Source organism: Taudactylus pleione, unplaced genomic scaffold (assembly GCF_031769625.1).
Source record: "Taudactylus pleione unplaced genomic scaffold, aTauple2 ptg000109l, whole genome shotgun sequence".
NCBI classification, from domain to species: Eukaryota; Metazoa; Chordata; class Amphibia; order Anura; family Myobatrachidae; genus Taudactylus; species Taudactylus pleione.
In genome coordinates, this window is record NW_028284511.1 from 5420654 (window position 1) to 5436337 (window position 15684).

General features: G+C 46.8%; 1 protein-coding gene across 1 annotated transcript in view; it reads left to right on the top strand.

The window, feature by feature from the left end:
• The window catches only part of MUC6 (mucin 6, oligomeric mucus/gel-forming), a 215441-nt gene that overhangs the window by 183784 nt on the left and 15973 nt on the right, over positions 1–15684 (top strand). Inside the window, exons 17-20 of the mRNA XM_088471031.1 lie at positions 1955–2059; positions 5156–5228; positions 9046–9183; positions 10153–10317. Coding sequence (XP_088327157.1) covers positions 1955–2059; positions 5156–5228; positions 9046–9183; positions 10153–10317 — 481 coding nt within the window. The remainder of the gene's footprint in view (positions 1–1954; positions 2060–5155; positions 5229–9045; positions 9184–10152; positions 10318–15684) is intronic.

A 15684-nucleotide genomic window follows, 5' to 3' on the forward strand; every position in this document is an offset into this window, starting at 1 on the left:
CTTACAATTAAAATCTGACCTAACTTGAATAAATTATAATGAGTATGATGGAAAAGTAGTTTAAAGACAACCCCAAGGCCATGCTTGTGGAGTTATCATTCCATCTGCAGGCATAGCCACCATGGCAATCAATTTAGCTGACATGCAAATTTAATCCGACTTTAGAAATTTGTTGTCAGAAATGTTAATTAACAAATCACTCACAAGCAACATAAAGAAGCTAATTAATAAGCATCAACATTTGTCACATGTCTATTGCTTTATAAAAGGGGATTACAGCCCTTAAAACAATCATTCCTCCAGGATTATACTAGCGGGAAATATCTGTGAATTCTCCCTGGAAGTAGGACCAGAGAGAGTCACAGGGGCATATTTATTATAGTTGTGGCCAGCACCCTGATAATAAGGATTTCTTATCAATGCAATTAGCAGCAATAAAGAATCCTTATTTGCCTAAATGTATTTTTACGGAGTCTCCGGGACAGAGGGTCTCATTCAGACCCGCTCGCGAGCGCAGGACGCTCGCAAGCGGGTCGATGGTGCCCTAGTGCGCATGCGCACGACGGAGGGAGCTCCGTCGTGCGCATGCGCGAGACCCGCATAGCGACAGCCAAGCTGTCGCTCCAGGTCTCGCACCAAAGGGGGCGTGCTGTCGATGGTGAGTGACAGCACGCCCCCTTTGGTGGGCGTGCCGGGGGCGTGACTGCCAGACGGGTGCGTTCCCATGGGATCACCTACCGTCTGGGTCCGGCCCCACTGACATCACTAGTGATGTCAGTGGGAGTGATTTTGGCACTGATAGAGCCAAAATCACTCCTGGGCTTGCTGCAGCGAGACCCTACCGCAGGGTCTCGTCGCAAACCCGATGGTCGCGATGGTCTTGACCATCGTGACCATCATCATGGACGCTTGCTTAAGCTGTGGGTGGTAACCCACAGCTATGCGAGCGTCCAAGAGGCCGCTCCAAGGTTAGGTAGGAGGGCACTGATTCAGAGCGAGCGCTCTGGTCAGAGCGTCCGGCTCTGAATCAGGCCCAGAGGCTCTAACAGGAGCTGATCCCTGCAATCAGTATAGTAAAGTCATTGCAACTGCGATGACTTTAGTTTTTATTTCGGCCTATGGATGCCTTTCCTAAAAATGTCTGCTGAGTATAGCGTATTCTGGGGCTTGGTAAAGCTGACAAGTTTACAGCTGCTAAAAAAAGACAAATTACAAGTGCACAACTCAAAATTACTAATTCTATACATTTTGCAATAGAATTTTGCAATAAATAGAGGTTTTAGCATAATCATGGCCAAGATTATGGTCTTACCCACCACTTCACGGTAAGCTCTTAGGGTAGGTCCCTAACAGTTTGCCGCTGCTGTCAGGGATTGCAGGACCATGGCATTTTAGGGGGATACTTAATATTTGCGGGTACTCCTCCAAAAAAATAGGTGTTTTGGGGGGATATCCTGCAAGTATTAATTGATAAATAGGCCTCACAGGGTTCTGGAGCTAAAGTCAGGCGTATTCCTTCAGGGAGCATGCTTTTCACCCCTTCTCTCCCAGTGGTGTGGTCATACTTTCTCACCATGGGGAGATGTACTAAGCTCTGGAAAGTGATACATTGAAGAGTGATAAACTACCAACCAATCAGCTTCTGTAATTTTTCAGGCTGTGTTTGAAAAATGAAAGTTAGGAGCCGATTGATTGGTAGTTTATCACTTTCCAGAGCTTAGTACATTTGCTCCCATGTGTGACAATAAAGAGCTGTTCCCCCATTTATACTTTGTCACCCCATATTTCACACTCTCACACACAATACATTAGGTGTAGCGCTGACACTACCACCATTTAACTTATGGATATATTTATGCAATGCAGATTCATATTGTACTTCATCTTGATGTATGTAACATTCTGCACTTTATTTTGTGATTGACATAACAGTTTGTTGCATTGCATTACACAGAGCCCTGATTTTCCTGATAGCGCCAGTGTCATGGGATCTTTTGAGAAATGTGGTGTGAGTTCATCAGAAACCTGTTTCACAAGTGTCACCTACACATATTCAACTGTAAGTGTCTTTTACATGTTCAAATCTGAACTCCTGCAAATGAATTTGTACAATATCAGCAGGTCGCTAGGTAACTAACAACCTTATCCAGTTATTAGAAAATGCCTGGGCTAGTTTAAAAGTGAATGTGGTTATCAAGGAGATGTCTAAGGGGTCTAGTTACTAAGCAGTGATAAGTGACAGAGTGAAAAGTGATAACTCTGTGATAAGTGCCAGCCAATCAGCTCCCAACTGTCATTTTTCAAACACAGCCTGTGAGAGGACAGTTGGGAGCTGATTGGCTGGGACCTTATCACTGACTTATCACTTTTCACTCTGTCACTTATCACTGCTTAGTACATAGACCCCTAAATGCCTTCTTAAAGTATGGTTTAATGAAAATGATTCTCCAGTTTTCAGAACATGAAGATAATTCTTTGGATTCAAATTATTGGTATGGTTTATTGTAATACAGTACTTATTGTACTTCATTGAAATATATATATATTAGGGATGTGCGCCGGACCATTTTTGCCGGATTTGGATTTGGTTCTAATTCGTCGTCCGGCTTTGGATTTGGATTTGGATTTGCCAAATTGCGGTGACTGGCTTTGGATTTGGATTTGGATTTGGATTTTTTTACAAAAATTGACAAAAAAAGCTAAAATCACATAAATTGGTCTTTTTTTTCTTCCTAGAGTATTATTAACCTCAATAACATTAATTTCCAGTCAATTTAGACCATATCACAGCTTATAATATTGTTTTCAACATTATTGGCCAAAGGTTGCAGTGAGCTGACTGGTTACTAAGCGACAAAGCAGCGGCACAACGACACAGACACCACAGTATAAAGCACATCTATGACACATTGCCACACAGCAGTGGCAGAAATGAAAAGTAGGGCACCCACCCAGTGGGGTACGGCCAGCAGAGTCATAGTACTTGTTTACAAAGTGGGCTACGGCCCTAGGAGTCACAGTGCACAATCTTATTAGCATTACACCACACATAGGGCCTGATTCACATTACACCATAAAGTAGTGTCTCTTATTTATGTTACGACACACAGTAGTGCCCCTTTTACACAATGCCCACAGTAGTGACCCTTTTACACAATGCCCACAGTAGCGGTGTCCCTTACACAATGTCCCCCAGCAGTGGTGCCCCCTATGCAGTCCCCTTAGTAGTAGGGTCCACTATGCAGTGCCCCCAGTAGAATGCCCCCCATTAGCAGGCCCCCCCCAGTAGTATGCCCCCCATTAGCAGGCCCCCCCAGTAGTATGCCCCCCATTAGCATGCCACCCAGTAGTATGCCCCCCCAGTAGTATGGCTCCCCTAGTAGTAGGCTGCCCCAGTAGCAGGCCCCCCCAGTAGTAGGCTGCCCCAGTAGTAGCCCCCCCTGTAGTATGGCCCCCCCTGTAGTATGGCCCCCCCTGTAGTAGGCTGCCCCAGTAGCAGCCCCCCCCCAGTAGTAGTAAGCCCCCCCAGTAGTATGGCCCCCCCCAGTAGCAGGCCCCTCAGTAGTATGGCCCCCCCAGTAGCAGACCCCCCCCAGTAGTATAGCCCCCCCAGCAGCAGGCCCCTCTGTAGTATGGCCCCCCCAGTAGTATAGCCCCGCCCAGTAGCAGACCCCCCCCAGTAGTGCAGACCCCCCCAGTAGTATAGCCCCCCCCAGTAGCAGGCCCCTCTGTAGTATGGCCCCCCAATAGTGCAGATCCCCCCCAGTAGTATGGCCCCCCCAGTAGCAGACCCCCCCCAGTAGTATAGCCCCCCCCAGTAGCAGGCCCCTCTGTAGTATGGCCCCCCCAGTAGTATTGCCCCCCCCAGTAGCAGACCCCCCCCAGTAGTGCAGACCCCCCCCAGTAGTATAGCCCCCCCCAGTAGCAGGCCCCTCTGTAGTATGGCCCCCCAAGTAGTATAGCCCCCCCCAGTAGCGCCCCCGGACCTTTGACAAGTAAAAAAATAAAAAAAATAAAACTTACCTGATTCCCCGCTCCCGCGCCGTCCGCTCTGTCACACGCTGAGGAGGGAGCCGGAAGACGGAGCTCATGTGTGAGCTCCAGCCGGCTCCCTCCGTGCAGCAGCCAATGAGAGTCTGTGTGACTCTCATTGGCTGCTGTAACAAACACACAGCTGCCGCTGGCGGCTGTGTGTCTGTGTCTGTGTAGGGCAGAGCGCTATCACTGCGCTCTGCCCTACACGCGAGGAGACCTGATGTCGGATTCTCTAGTGAGAATCCGACATCAGGCGGCCGCCGTTCGGCCCCGAACGGGGATCCGAGTCAGGCGGTGAACTGTTCGGGTGGACTCGGATCCCCAATGTTCGGAGCTGTTCGGATTCCACAGAATCCGAACCGCTCATCTCTAATATATATATATATATATATATATTATTTTTTTTTATATATATATATATATATATTGCCAACCTCTTGGTATTATAGAAATGTTATAGGTATATATCATTGTGGAGGAAATGACATGTCCTTGAACATTTTCAGCCCCAGGCCAACCTGCCCTTAATCTGTCCCTGTCTACATGCTGTAAATTCTTTATTCCATTACTCCTCAATTCCCATGTATATATCGCTCATCTATCTCTTAATAATGTAGTCAGCTGATGTGGTTTAGGAGGAAGGTAGGCTCCTGTATTTCCTTGTGCTTGCCTATGAAAGAGCTTACTATCAGCTGGTAAAATCATTTGACCTATGCCGCACTGTTACAGATCTACTAGCAAAACATAGTGTGTAAATCCTCAATGGATTTTTTACACACCTCCTAACGGAATCGGTCCCATGCCGGGGTTTCACTGTCGGGAAGCCAGCAGTCGGCATTTCGACCGCCGACTTCCTGACTACATACCCTCCTAACCTTCCTGGATTGCAGTTTTACAATCCTGATATAGAAACCCTGAAATGAGTGGGAATTACAGTGAAGTAGGTTGGACTTCATCTACCATGTTTGGGCATAGTAGGGACGTAGCTTGTCCACACAAAAAGGGAGGGACTTATATCTGCATATATATATTGGGAGGTATGAAGAATATAATATTGTATGTACCTTGCTCTATTTAAGCAGATGACTAATCACAGTTTTATCACACACTTTTTATTTAGGGTGCAATAATACTGTCCAAGCAGGACCAAATCACAGTGGACGGACAAGTTAAAGACCTGCCTTATGTTATGAGTGAGTACACGCTATTGTTTCTGATGACTTTCAGCCACTTACATACCTTTCATGTATTCTGTTTGCCTGTAGCACTGAAGCATGCCATTAGTGACATTGCTGCTGGAGGTTAGAGGGTCTGTGGGTCTCATTCAGATCCGGTCGCAAGCACCGATGCACTCGCAACCGGGTCGTGGTTAGCCCTGCGCACGTGCAGCGGCCGCACTGCGCGTGCGCAAGCCCCGGAGCGAGAGAGAAGCTCTCTACAAAAGGGGTGGCTGTCGTTGTTGATCGACAGCTCGCCCCGTTTTGTAGGCGGGGTGGAGGGTGGTTTCACAAACGGAGGCGTTCCTTAAGGAACGCCTGCCGTTTTGTGGGCGGCCGCACTGACATCATCAGTAATGTCAGTGGGGAGCTTCCTGCTCGATCAGAGCAGGAAGCTCCCTGGGGCTTGCGGTTGCCGAGACCCAACCTTAGGGTCTTGTCGCAAGACCTGATGGTCACGATGGTGAACACCATCGCGACCATCAACCTGGTCGGTCACTAAGCTGTGGGTGGTACTAAGCTTAGCTAGCGACCAGGAGGCTGCACTTAAAAAAAGGAAGCGGCCGCCCTCATTCAGAGAGAGTGATCGCTTCTTGCGACCGCCTCTGAATGAGGGCCTGTGTGTGCTGGGGTTATGTATTCTGCACTGAAACACACCTGGGGTATGCCAGGAATCCTCAACTCCTGCATGTTGCCAATCAAACAAAGTGCATGTGTAAGGCCAACAAAAAATTCCTAATTTAGTTATCGTGCATTCTTTTCAAACACACAGATGTGATATGATTATAAGGGGTATATTTTGATATTTGTTGTGCGACAGAGTCATTATATGTGTCATAATAATTGTGTCTCTTGTGACTAGAATTCGTTGAAAACATTTTTTTAGGTACCACCAGTTTGATTATCATCATTCCGATTAGATGATTTGAATTTATATGAGATTAGTGTGTACCTCTTTTCATTTATATATTTTGATATTTGTGGTGCAACAGAGTCATTATATGTGTCACAATATATGTTTCCCTATGACTAGAATCTGTGTCTATATATTTTAAGTACCACGATTTTGATTATTTTCATCTTGATTAAGATGACTTATATTTATATGTGTTAAGTGTGTATGTCAATTGTGATGGATTTCACTGGACATATCTTTATGATTTGTTCCTTTTTTCTTAACCAACTCCATGACTAGGATGATTAGTTAATTGTTTACTTATCAGTAGATCCAGTGTATTTCCAGAATCCCCCCTTTTTTTCTTTTAAGGTTCTTTGTTAAAGGTTAAGTTTTATATTCTTTTTCATTTCATCATATTACGGCTATTATATCATATTCAAGAGTGCCCCAATACAGACATTATTTGTCTTTCCCCGTGCTTTTGCTTCGAGCAAAAGTATCTCTTCATGTGTTCTGCACAAAGTCTAGGGGTGCACCACCAACCATTGGTTATCTAGGATTGTCCAAGTGATGAACCTGTATGTTGGTTCTTACAATCATCTACCAATTATTTTTTGACAACTATAAGATCCTTGACTAGTGCGGACTCATCTCCTTTTTTCTTTCGATATACTGTACAGTGCCTGCGATCACAGTATGTGGTTAGATATGGCAGTAGGGCCAGCCCACCTGAGCTGAATGTTTGGGATTCTTTTTGTCCACCTATGGGAACCATTCCACAATCCAAGTCCTCTGCTTTGAGGAGCATTGGAGCAAGTCCAGGAATCTTGAGGAGTGGCAGAAGAACCTAGCACCAGCCAGGACATATATGTACACATTGCTCTCCTTATACAATAATTAATATAGATGGTCTAGTATAGTCTGTAGGAAAGAATTAAAAAAAAAATGTACTGTCTATATTAAACATGTTTATCTCATAATAGTGGTCAGGAAAAGGTTACACATCCCATAAAATAACGCGGGTGACGTAATTTCGCCAGGCGGAAACTTTTCGCCGTATTCGATTTCAAAGACTTTTCGCCTAGGCGGAAAGTCAGTGCAATGGACCTGGCGGAAAAGTTTTGCCTACGAATAGCAGGCGGAAAAAGTGCAGAATTGGGGTTTTGGGGTGCAACGTTTTGGGAACCCCCGTGCAGCCTTAAGACAGTCCCCCAAAGGTAAACTGTCAAAATAAAAAACAAAAACACTTAAGAACACCCCAGAAAATTACTTTAGTTTTGGGGGCGAAAAAAAACAAAGTTGGGGGACAAAGTTAAATACTAGTGAAATAGACTCCAGGGGGGTCCTCAAGCATGCCCCAGGTGGTTTTTTTATTGCAGGTGCTTGCGGAAGGTGGATTTTTCAAGATTTTTAAAACTTCACTTTATCAACTTTCAAATATGCTGCCCCCCATTTTCAGGTACCTCAAATTTGCTGAGACTAGTTATTTTCTCCAAAAGAATCTGCTAAATGCTATTCTTCACCATTAATGCAAAGACGCTAATTGGAACCTATTGAGAACATTTAAGTACCCCAAATATCTTCAGCAGGCCTATTCGAGGGTATCCATAGTCACCCGACTGAAAATGGGGGTGTGGCCTAATTACCATAGGCCACGTCCCCTATGTGACATTATTTAGAGGCGTGCCCGCATGGCACGCCTCCAAATAACGTCAGGCTGGGGGGAGCCTCTCTAGCTGGGCTTCCCCCAGCCCTCTCCCGTCACTGAATGGATGCGCGCAGCATCCATTCAGACTCCGGCAGTTTTTTACTCATGGGCTGGCTGCTGGCACTGACAGGCAGACTGTATGTGGTGGGGTGCGGCACGCCGGCACATAGTCACACACACACAGCCTGCCCTGCCAGTGCCAGCAGCCAGCCTGAGACCATGATGATGTGATAAGATTCACTTACCGTCTCTCCTCCGCACGGACGCCCTCGTCGCATCAATCAGGCCTCCGCGTCCACCCAGTGCTCAGCCACAGGGACCAGGGTGCAGAGTCTGCAAACACGCTGGGTGAAAGCGCAGCAGCGGGGTGGGTGGGCTGGGCAGAGCCTGGCATGACCGTGGCAGGGCCGGGCCAGCCAGGAAAAATGGTGGCTGAAAATTGGCGCGCCCACTGTAGGTGGCGCCCTCGTGCCGCCGCTCAGGTGGAACATGCCTGGAGCCGGCCCTGTTGGAGAGGACTTTCTGCCTGTTCAAGTTTCACCGGGTGCCGTTTTCGCCTACTTTCAAATTGAATATGGGGAATCGCGGGGACGTGCGCGAAAAGTTTTCGCACCCAAAACACGCAATATAGGTGAAAAGTCCGGCAGGCAAAAAAGTATCGCAGGTGAGAATCAAATTGAATACATGCCTTGGAAGGAGAAGATGCTGCCACTGGGCATGTTCCGTCCTGTATACTGCATGTTGCGTGTAGTAAATTTGGATTATATACTACTGCTATATGGGTCATGACTTGTGCTGCTGGTCGGGAAGAATTGCCTGCCACCCCTTGCTCTGAATATACCTGATTATGTCTAACTAAATTCTAACACCAGCCAGACCCTGAACAGAAATCTGTTTAGACTATAAACAATCCTTTCCTGTCACGGTCCTGTACCTATCTGGAATTATTTTTTTCTCTGCACTATACAGCATATTATTGCATATTAATTGTGTATGTCTAGTTTCGTGGAGATAATTCTATCTATATGTTTTGATGAAGATGAGAGTCCAATTTATTGTTGTTTCATAGTTCCTGGCTAGTTACTAATAGCTGTGTTGCCAGTTTATGGCGGTCTTCTTGTGCATCAACCAAACTGCAAAAAAGGTACGGCATACTGTACATATTATGGATTTTTCTGTCTTTACAGATGACATTATGGTGATAAGACAGTCCTCCACATATATCACCCTCTATACAACATTTGGTCTCGAGCTTATGATACAGAGAATTCCTGTTTTCACGGTCTACATTAAATTGGACAGAAGTTATTTTGGAAACACCAAAGGTAGGAGGATCCAGGATTTAGGACTTATCGGAAGACTGGTATTAGATATTCCTATAAAGTCCACAACACCAAAACAAACCCAGAGAAGGGACTGAATTGTTGGTAGACGATCTATAGGCAGGACAGCAGAGACTCAGCAAAGACAGCTAGAATTGTGGTCTGGAGACTTAGCCACCTTCTTAGTTTAGCCACCTCCTCCTATTACCTCCCAGGAATTCCCAGTAAAGATCATAGACTGTGCGTCCGATTCTGTACTGCGTCTCTGAGCGCTGATAATCACGCTTGGGCTTTGCAACTTTGCGCATGGGCAGGCTCACAGCATCAACCAACTGCAAGTGGCATCGGCACTGCGGCGTACAACTCACAATCAGGCCCACTACAAATCTCTATTAATTGGAAACAAAAACTAAAAAGAACCAATACCAATAATATGTCTTAAACTGGGTACACACTATGCGATGTCATTCGTACAGCCAACGAACAACATATTGCTAAGTGCATCTATCCGTGTGTACAGACGATATATCTGTGAACGATTTCATTCACGGTCATATCCGTTAGGCCCTGCAGCACAGCCAATGCAGATTTATCTTATATACTGTCTGGCTGTGTGTACGGGTGACCCGCCGACCGCTCGCACACTGGTTGCCAGGACCGCCAACACTTACAGCACAACTGAGCAGGCAAATTCAAATGTGTACACAGCATTAACGTGTAGACAGTGTAAAATTGACTGACCGTCTCTAGTGATTTCTTGACCTGGTCAAAATCTAGGACTTACGCATAAAATATTTAACTGAATATGCATTGTATCATCTGAGTAAGTTAGTCACACACTACATATACAAATAAATTAGTCATATTGGGGCTTATTCACTTTGCAGCTCCCTAAAGCTGGCTAAAAAAAAATTATAATCTGTGTGATGTGTATGATGCTAACAATAACTCCATTGTTTTCCATTATATCAGGCCTGTGTGGAAACTTCAACAGCGAAACCATGGATGACTTCATGTCCAGCTCTGGTATAGTAGAGGGGTCAGTGACAGTGTTTGTGGACTCCTGGAGAGCAGCTACAAACTGCAAACCATCCCAGAATATGGATGTCAATCCTTGTGCCATGAGTATATCTAATGGTAAGTACATCTTATCTCTACTCTTATACACCTGACATTGGGACTGAGGGCTTGATTTAGACCCGCTCGCGAGCGCTGAGCGCTCGCAAGTGGGTCGATGGTGCCCAAGTGCGCATGCGCACGACGGAGTCGGCTCCATCGTTCGCATGCGCGAGACCCGAATAACGATGGCCAAGCCGTCGTTAATGGGTCTTGCAACAAAGGGGCGTGCTCTCAATGGTGATTGACAGCACACCCCCTTTGGTGGGCGTTCCGGGGGCGTGGCATAGGAACGCCAGTGCTGTGCCCTCTCCTTTGCCCCAGCTCACAGGAGGAGAGCTCGGGGAGCCGGGAGGGAGCTCCTTGAATGTAAGAGGCCACAGCAGGCAGGGATCTTTTCATATTCCCTCTACTGTATCGGAAGCTGTACGCCATCTCAGGGTGGCGTACAGTATCACTGTCAAGTTCCGCAAACAAAGGCTTTTTCGGCACTTGATGAATTACATCATTTCCACATTCCCATACTATAGTATGGGGACTGTGGAAATTATTAGGGGAGAATTGTAAACAGGAGATGTTAGTGATTCATCCTGCGTTACTAGAATGACAAATAACTAGGGGTGTGCACCGGCCACTTTTCGTGTTTTGTGTTTTGGTTTTGGATCTGGATCTTTCTTCGTGTTTTGGATCTGGATTGGTTTTGCCAAAACCACCCTTCCGTGTTTTGGGTTCTGGGTTTTGTGTTTTGGATCTGTATTTTTTTGAAAAAAAGCATAAAAACAGCTAAAATCACAGAATTTGTAGGTTTTTCTGCTCCTATGCTATTATTAACCTCAATAACCTTAATTTCCACTCATTTCCAGTCTATTCTGAACACCTCACACCTCACAATAGTGTTTTTATGTCCAAAAGGTTGCACCGAGGTAGCTGGATGACTATGCTAAGCGACACGAGTGGGCGGCACAAACACGTGACCCATCTAGGAGTGACACTGCAGTGGCAGGCAGGATGGCAGTTAGAAAAACTAGGCCCCAAACTGTACATAATGCAAAGAAAAAAAGAGGTGCAAGATGGAATTGTCCTTGGGCCCTCCCACCCACCCTTATGTTGTATAAACAGGACATGCACACTTTAACAAATCAATCATTTCAGCGCCAGGGTCTGCCACACAACTGTGGCTGAAATGATTGGTTCGTTTGGGCCCCCACAAAACAAGCTGGCAATTAATGTGTCCCTGCACAAACTGGCTCTACGGAGGCAAGATGTCATCCTCATCCTCCTCATCCACCGATTCCTCACCCTCTTCAGTGTGTACATCCTCATCCTCACAAAGTATTAACTCGTCCCCACTTGAATCCACCACCACAGGTCCCTCTGTACCTTCTGGAGGCTGGTCTCCCTGGAAGAGCTGATAATTCATTTTGATGAACATCATCTTCTCCACATTCTGTGGAAGCAACCTCCTACGCCTTTCGCTGACAAGGTTCCTGGCTGCACTAAACACTCTTTCGGAGTACACACTGGAGGGGGGGCAACTCAGGTAAAATAGAGCCAGTTTGTACAGGGGCCTCCAAATTGCCTCTTTTTCCTGCCAGTACAGGTATGGACTGTCTGACATGCCTACTTGGATGCTGTCACCGATGTAATCCTCCACCATTCTGTCAATGGTGACAGTATCATATGCAGTGACAGTAGACATGTCAGAAATTGTTGCCAGGTCCTTCAGTCCGGACCAGATGTCCAAACTTGGTCCTGCCTGCCCTGCATCACCGCCAGCGGGTTGCTTAGGATACCTAAGTTTTTTCCTGGCAGCCCCAGTTGCGGGAGAAAATGAAGAAGGAGCCGTTGACGTGTCACGTTCCGCTTCAGCTGACAGTGTGTTCACCAGCAGGTCTTTGCACCTCTGCAGGCTTGTGTCGGCCGGAAAGAGAGACACCACATAGGCTTTAAACCTAGGATCGAGCACGGTGGCCAAAATGTAGTGGTCTGATTTCAACAGATTGACCACCCTGGAATCCTGGCAAAGCGAATGAAGGGCTTCATCCACAAGTCCCACATGCCGAGCGGAATCGCTCCGTCTTAGCTCCTCCTTCACTTTCTCCAGCTGCTTCTGCAAAAGCCTGATGAGGGGAATGACCTGACTCAAGCTGGCAGTGTCTGAACTGACTTCACGTGTGGCAAGTTCGAAGGGCTGAAGAACCTTGCACAACACGGAAATCATTCTCCACTGCGCTTGAGTCAGGTGCATACCCCCTCCTTTGCCTATGTCATAGGTGGATGTATAGGCTTGTATGGCCTTTTGCTGCTCCTCCATCCTCTGAAGCATATAGAGGGTTGAGTTCCACCGCGTCACAACCTCTTGCTTCAGGTGATGGCGGGGCAGGTTCAAGAGTGTTTGCTGGCGCTCCAGTCTTCGGCACGCAGTCGCTGAATGGCGAAAGTGGCCAGAAATTTTTCGGGCCACCCAAAGCGTCTCCTGCACGCCCCTGTCGCTTTTCAGAAAATTCTGCACCACCAAGTTTATTGTGTGAGCAAAACATGGGACGTGCTGGAATTTGCCCAGATGTAATGCCCGCACAATATTGGTGGCGTTGTCAGATATCACAAATCCCCAGGAGAGTCTAAGTGGGGTAAGCCACTGGGCGATGATTTCCCTCAGTTTCTCTAAGAGGTTGTCGGCGGTGTGCCTCTTACTGAAACCGGTGATACACAGCGTAGCCTGCCTTGTAACGAGCTGGCGTTTCTGAGATGCTGCTACTGGTGACGCTGCTGCTGTTGCTGCGTAAGGTGATACATCTACCCAGTGGGCTGTCACAGTCATATAGTCCTTAGTCTGCCCTGTTCCACTTGTCCACATGTCCGTGGTTAAGTGGACATTGTGTACAACGGCATTTTTCAGGACACTGAGGACACTTTTTCTGACGTTTCTGTACAGTCTCGGTATCGCCTGCCTAGTGAAGTGGAATCTAGACGGGATTTGGAACCGGGGACACACTACCTCCATCAATTGTCTAAATCCCACTGCACTAATGGCGGATACCGGACGCACGTCTAACACCAACATAGCAGTCAAGGCCTCAGTTATACGTTTTGCTTCAGGATGACTGCTGTCGTACTTCATCCTCCTCGCTAAGGACTGTTGGAGGGTCAATTGTTTAGTAAAAGTAGTGGTGTTCCTACTTCCTCTCTGGGATGATGAACGACTCCCAGCAGCAGCAGCAACAGCAGCAGCGGCAGCAGTAGGCGTAGCAATGCAGGATCCTCCGGAGGAATCCCGGATAGGAGAGTCAGTCATGCCAGTGATATGGCCTGCAGGACTACTTCCGATCCTGACTAAGGAGGAAATTGACGAGGAGGGAGTTGACGGTGTGGTTTGCAGGCGCTTGGATACAACAGGACAACGGGATTTAGGTGTCCCTGGACTGCTTACGGTCTGAGCCAAAGTTTCTGAACTTGACAGTAACTTTTTATGAACGCGCTGCAGGTGCCGTATAAGGGAGGATGTTCCTAGGTGGTTGACGTCCCTACCCCTACTTATTTCACCTTTACATATGGTACATATGGCAAGACAGTTGTTGTCCGGATTTGGATAGAAATATTGCCAGACCAAAGAGGTGGAATGTTTGGTCTTCTGCCCAGGCATGACCGTGATGGGCTTTTTCATCCCACGGACAACAACTGTCTCCCCCGGAGCCTGATTTAAACAAACCACATCACCATCAGAATCCTCCTCGCCAACTTCCTCCTCAGCGCCAGCTACACCAGTATCCTCATCCTGTTGTACTTCAACAGTGACATCTTCAATTTGCATATCAGCAAGTGGACTGTGGGTGCTCCTTTCAGCACTTGCAGGGGGCGTGCAAATGGTGGAAAGAGCCACCTCTTCCCGTCCAGTGCTGGGAAGGTCAGGCATCGCAACCACCACCACACTTGGACTCTCTTTGGGGATTTGTGATATCTTCTTAGAAAGCACAGTTCTTCGCTGTGCTTTTGCCAGCTTAACTCTTTTGATTTTTTTAGTGGGAGGAGTGCTTCCATCGTCATGTGAAGCTGAACCACTAGTCATGAACATACTAGGGATCGACCTTAGCCGTTCCTTGCCACTCCGTGTCGTAAATGGCATATTGGCAAGTTTACGTTTCTCTTCAGCTGATTTAAATGTCTTTTTCAAGGTCATTTTCCTGAACTTTGCCATTTGGGATTGTATGTGCCCTCTACTATGACATTGGGCATCGGCCTTGGCAGACGACGTTGATGGCATGTTATCGTCTATGTCATGACTAGTGGCAGCAGCTTCAGCACTAGGAGGAAGTGGTTCTTGATCTTTCTCTATTTTATTTTTATCGGAGAAAGTTTGGTCCTCCATTTATGTTATATCGATTTGATATATACGTGCGGCTAAACACAGAAAATAAATTTTTTTTTGGTTCGGACTGGAGTGTACTTTGTGGGTTACAGCACCCTTTAACGGTCAAGCCAGCCGGCCCTTTACTTATGACACAGGCGCACGCTTGGCACTACTTTGTTGATGCACGTGCGGCTACTGCGCACACAATTCACAAACACAGAAAATAATTTTTTTTTGGTTTGGACTGGAGTGTACTTTCGGGGGTTACAGCACCCTTTAACGGTCAAGCCAGCCGGCCCTTTACTTATGACACAGGCGCACGCTTGGCACTACTTTGTTGATGCACGTGCGGCTACTGCGCACACAATTCACAAACACAGAAAATAATTTTTTTTTAGGTTTGGACTGGAGTGTACTTTCGGGGGTTACAGCACCCTTAACGGTCAAGCCAGCCGGCCCTTTACTTATGACACAGGCGCACGCTTGGCACTACTTTGTTGATGCACGTGCGGCTACTGCGCACACAATTCACAAACACAGAAAATAATTTTTTTTTTTGGTTTGGACTGGAGTGTACTTTCGGGGGTTACAGCACCCTTAACGGTCAAGCCAGCCGGCCCTTTACTTATGACACAGGCGCACGCTTGGCACTACTTTGTTGATGCACGTGCGGCTACTGCGCACACAATTCACAAACACAGAAAATAATTTTTTTTTTGGTTTGGACTGGAGTGTACTTTCGGGGGTTACAGCACCCTTAACGGTCAAGCCAGCCGGCCCTTTACTTATGACACAGGCGAACGCTTGACACTACTTTGTTGATGCACGTGCGGCTACTGCGCACACAATTCACAAACACAGAAAATAATTTTTTTTTGGTTTGGACTGGAGTGTACTTTCAGGGGTTACAGCACCCTTTAACGGTCAAGCCAGCCGGCCCTTTACTTATGACACAGGCGCACGCTTGGCACTACTTTGTTGATGCACGTGCGGCTACTGCGCACACAATTCACAAACACAGAAAATAATTTTTTTTTGGT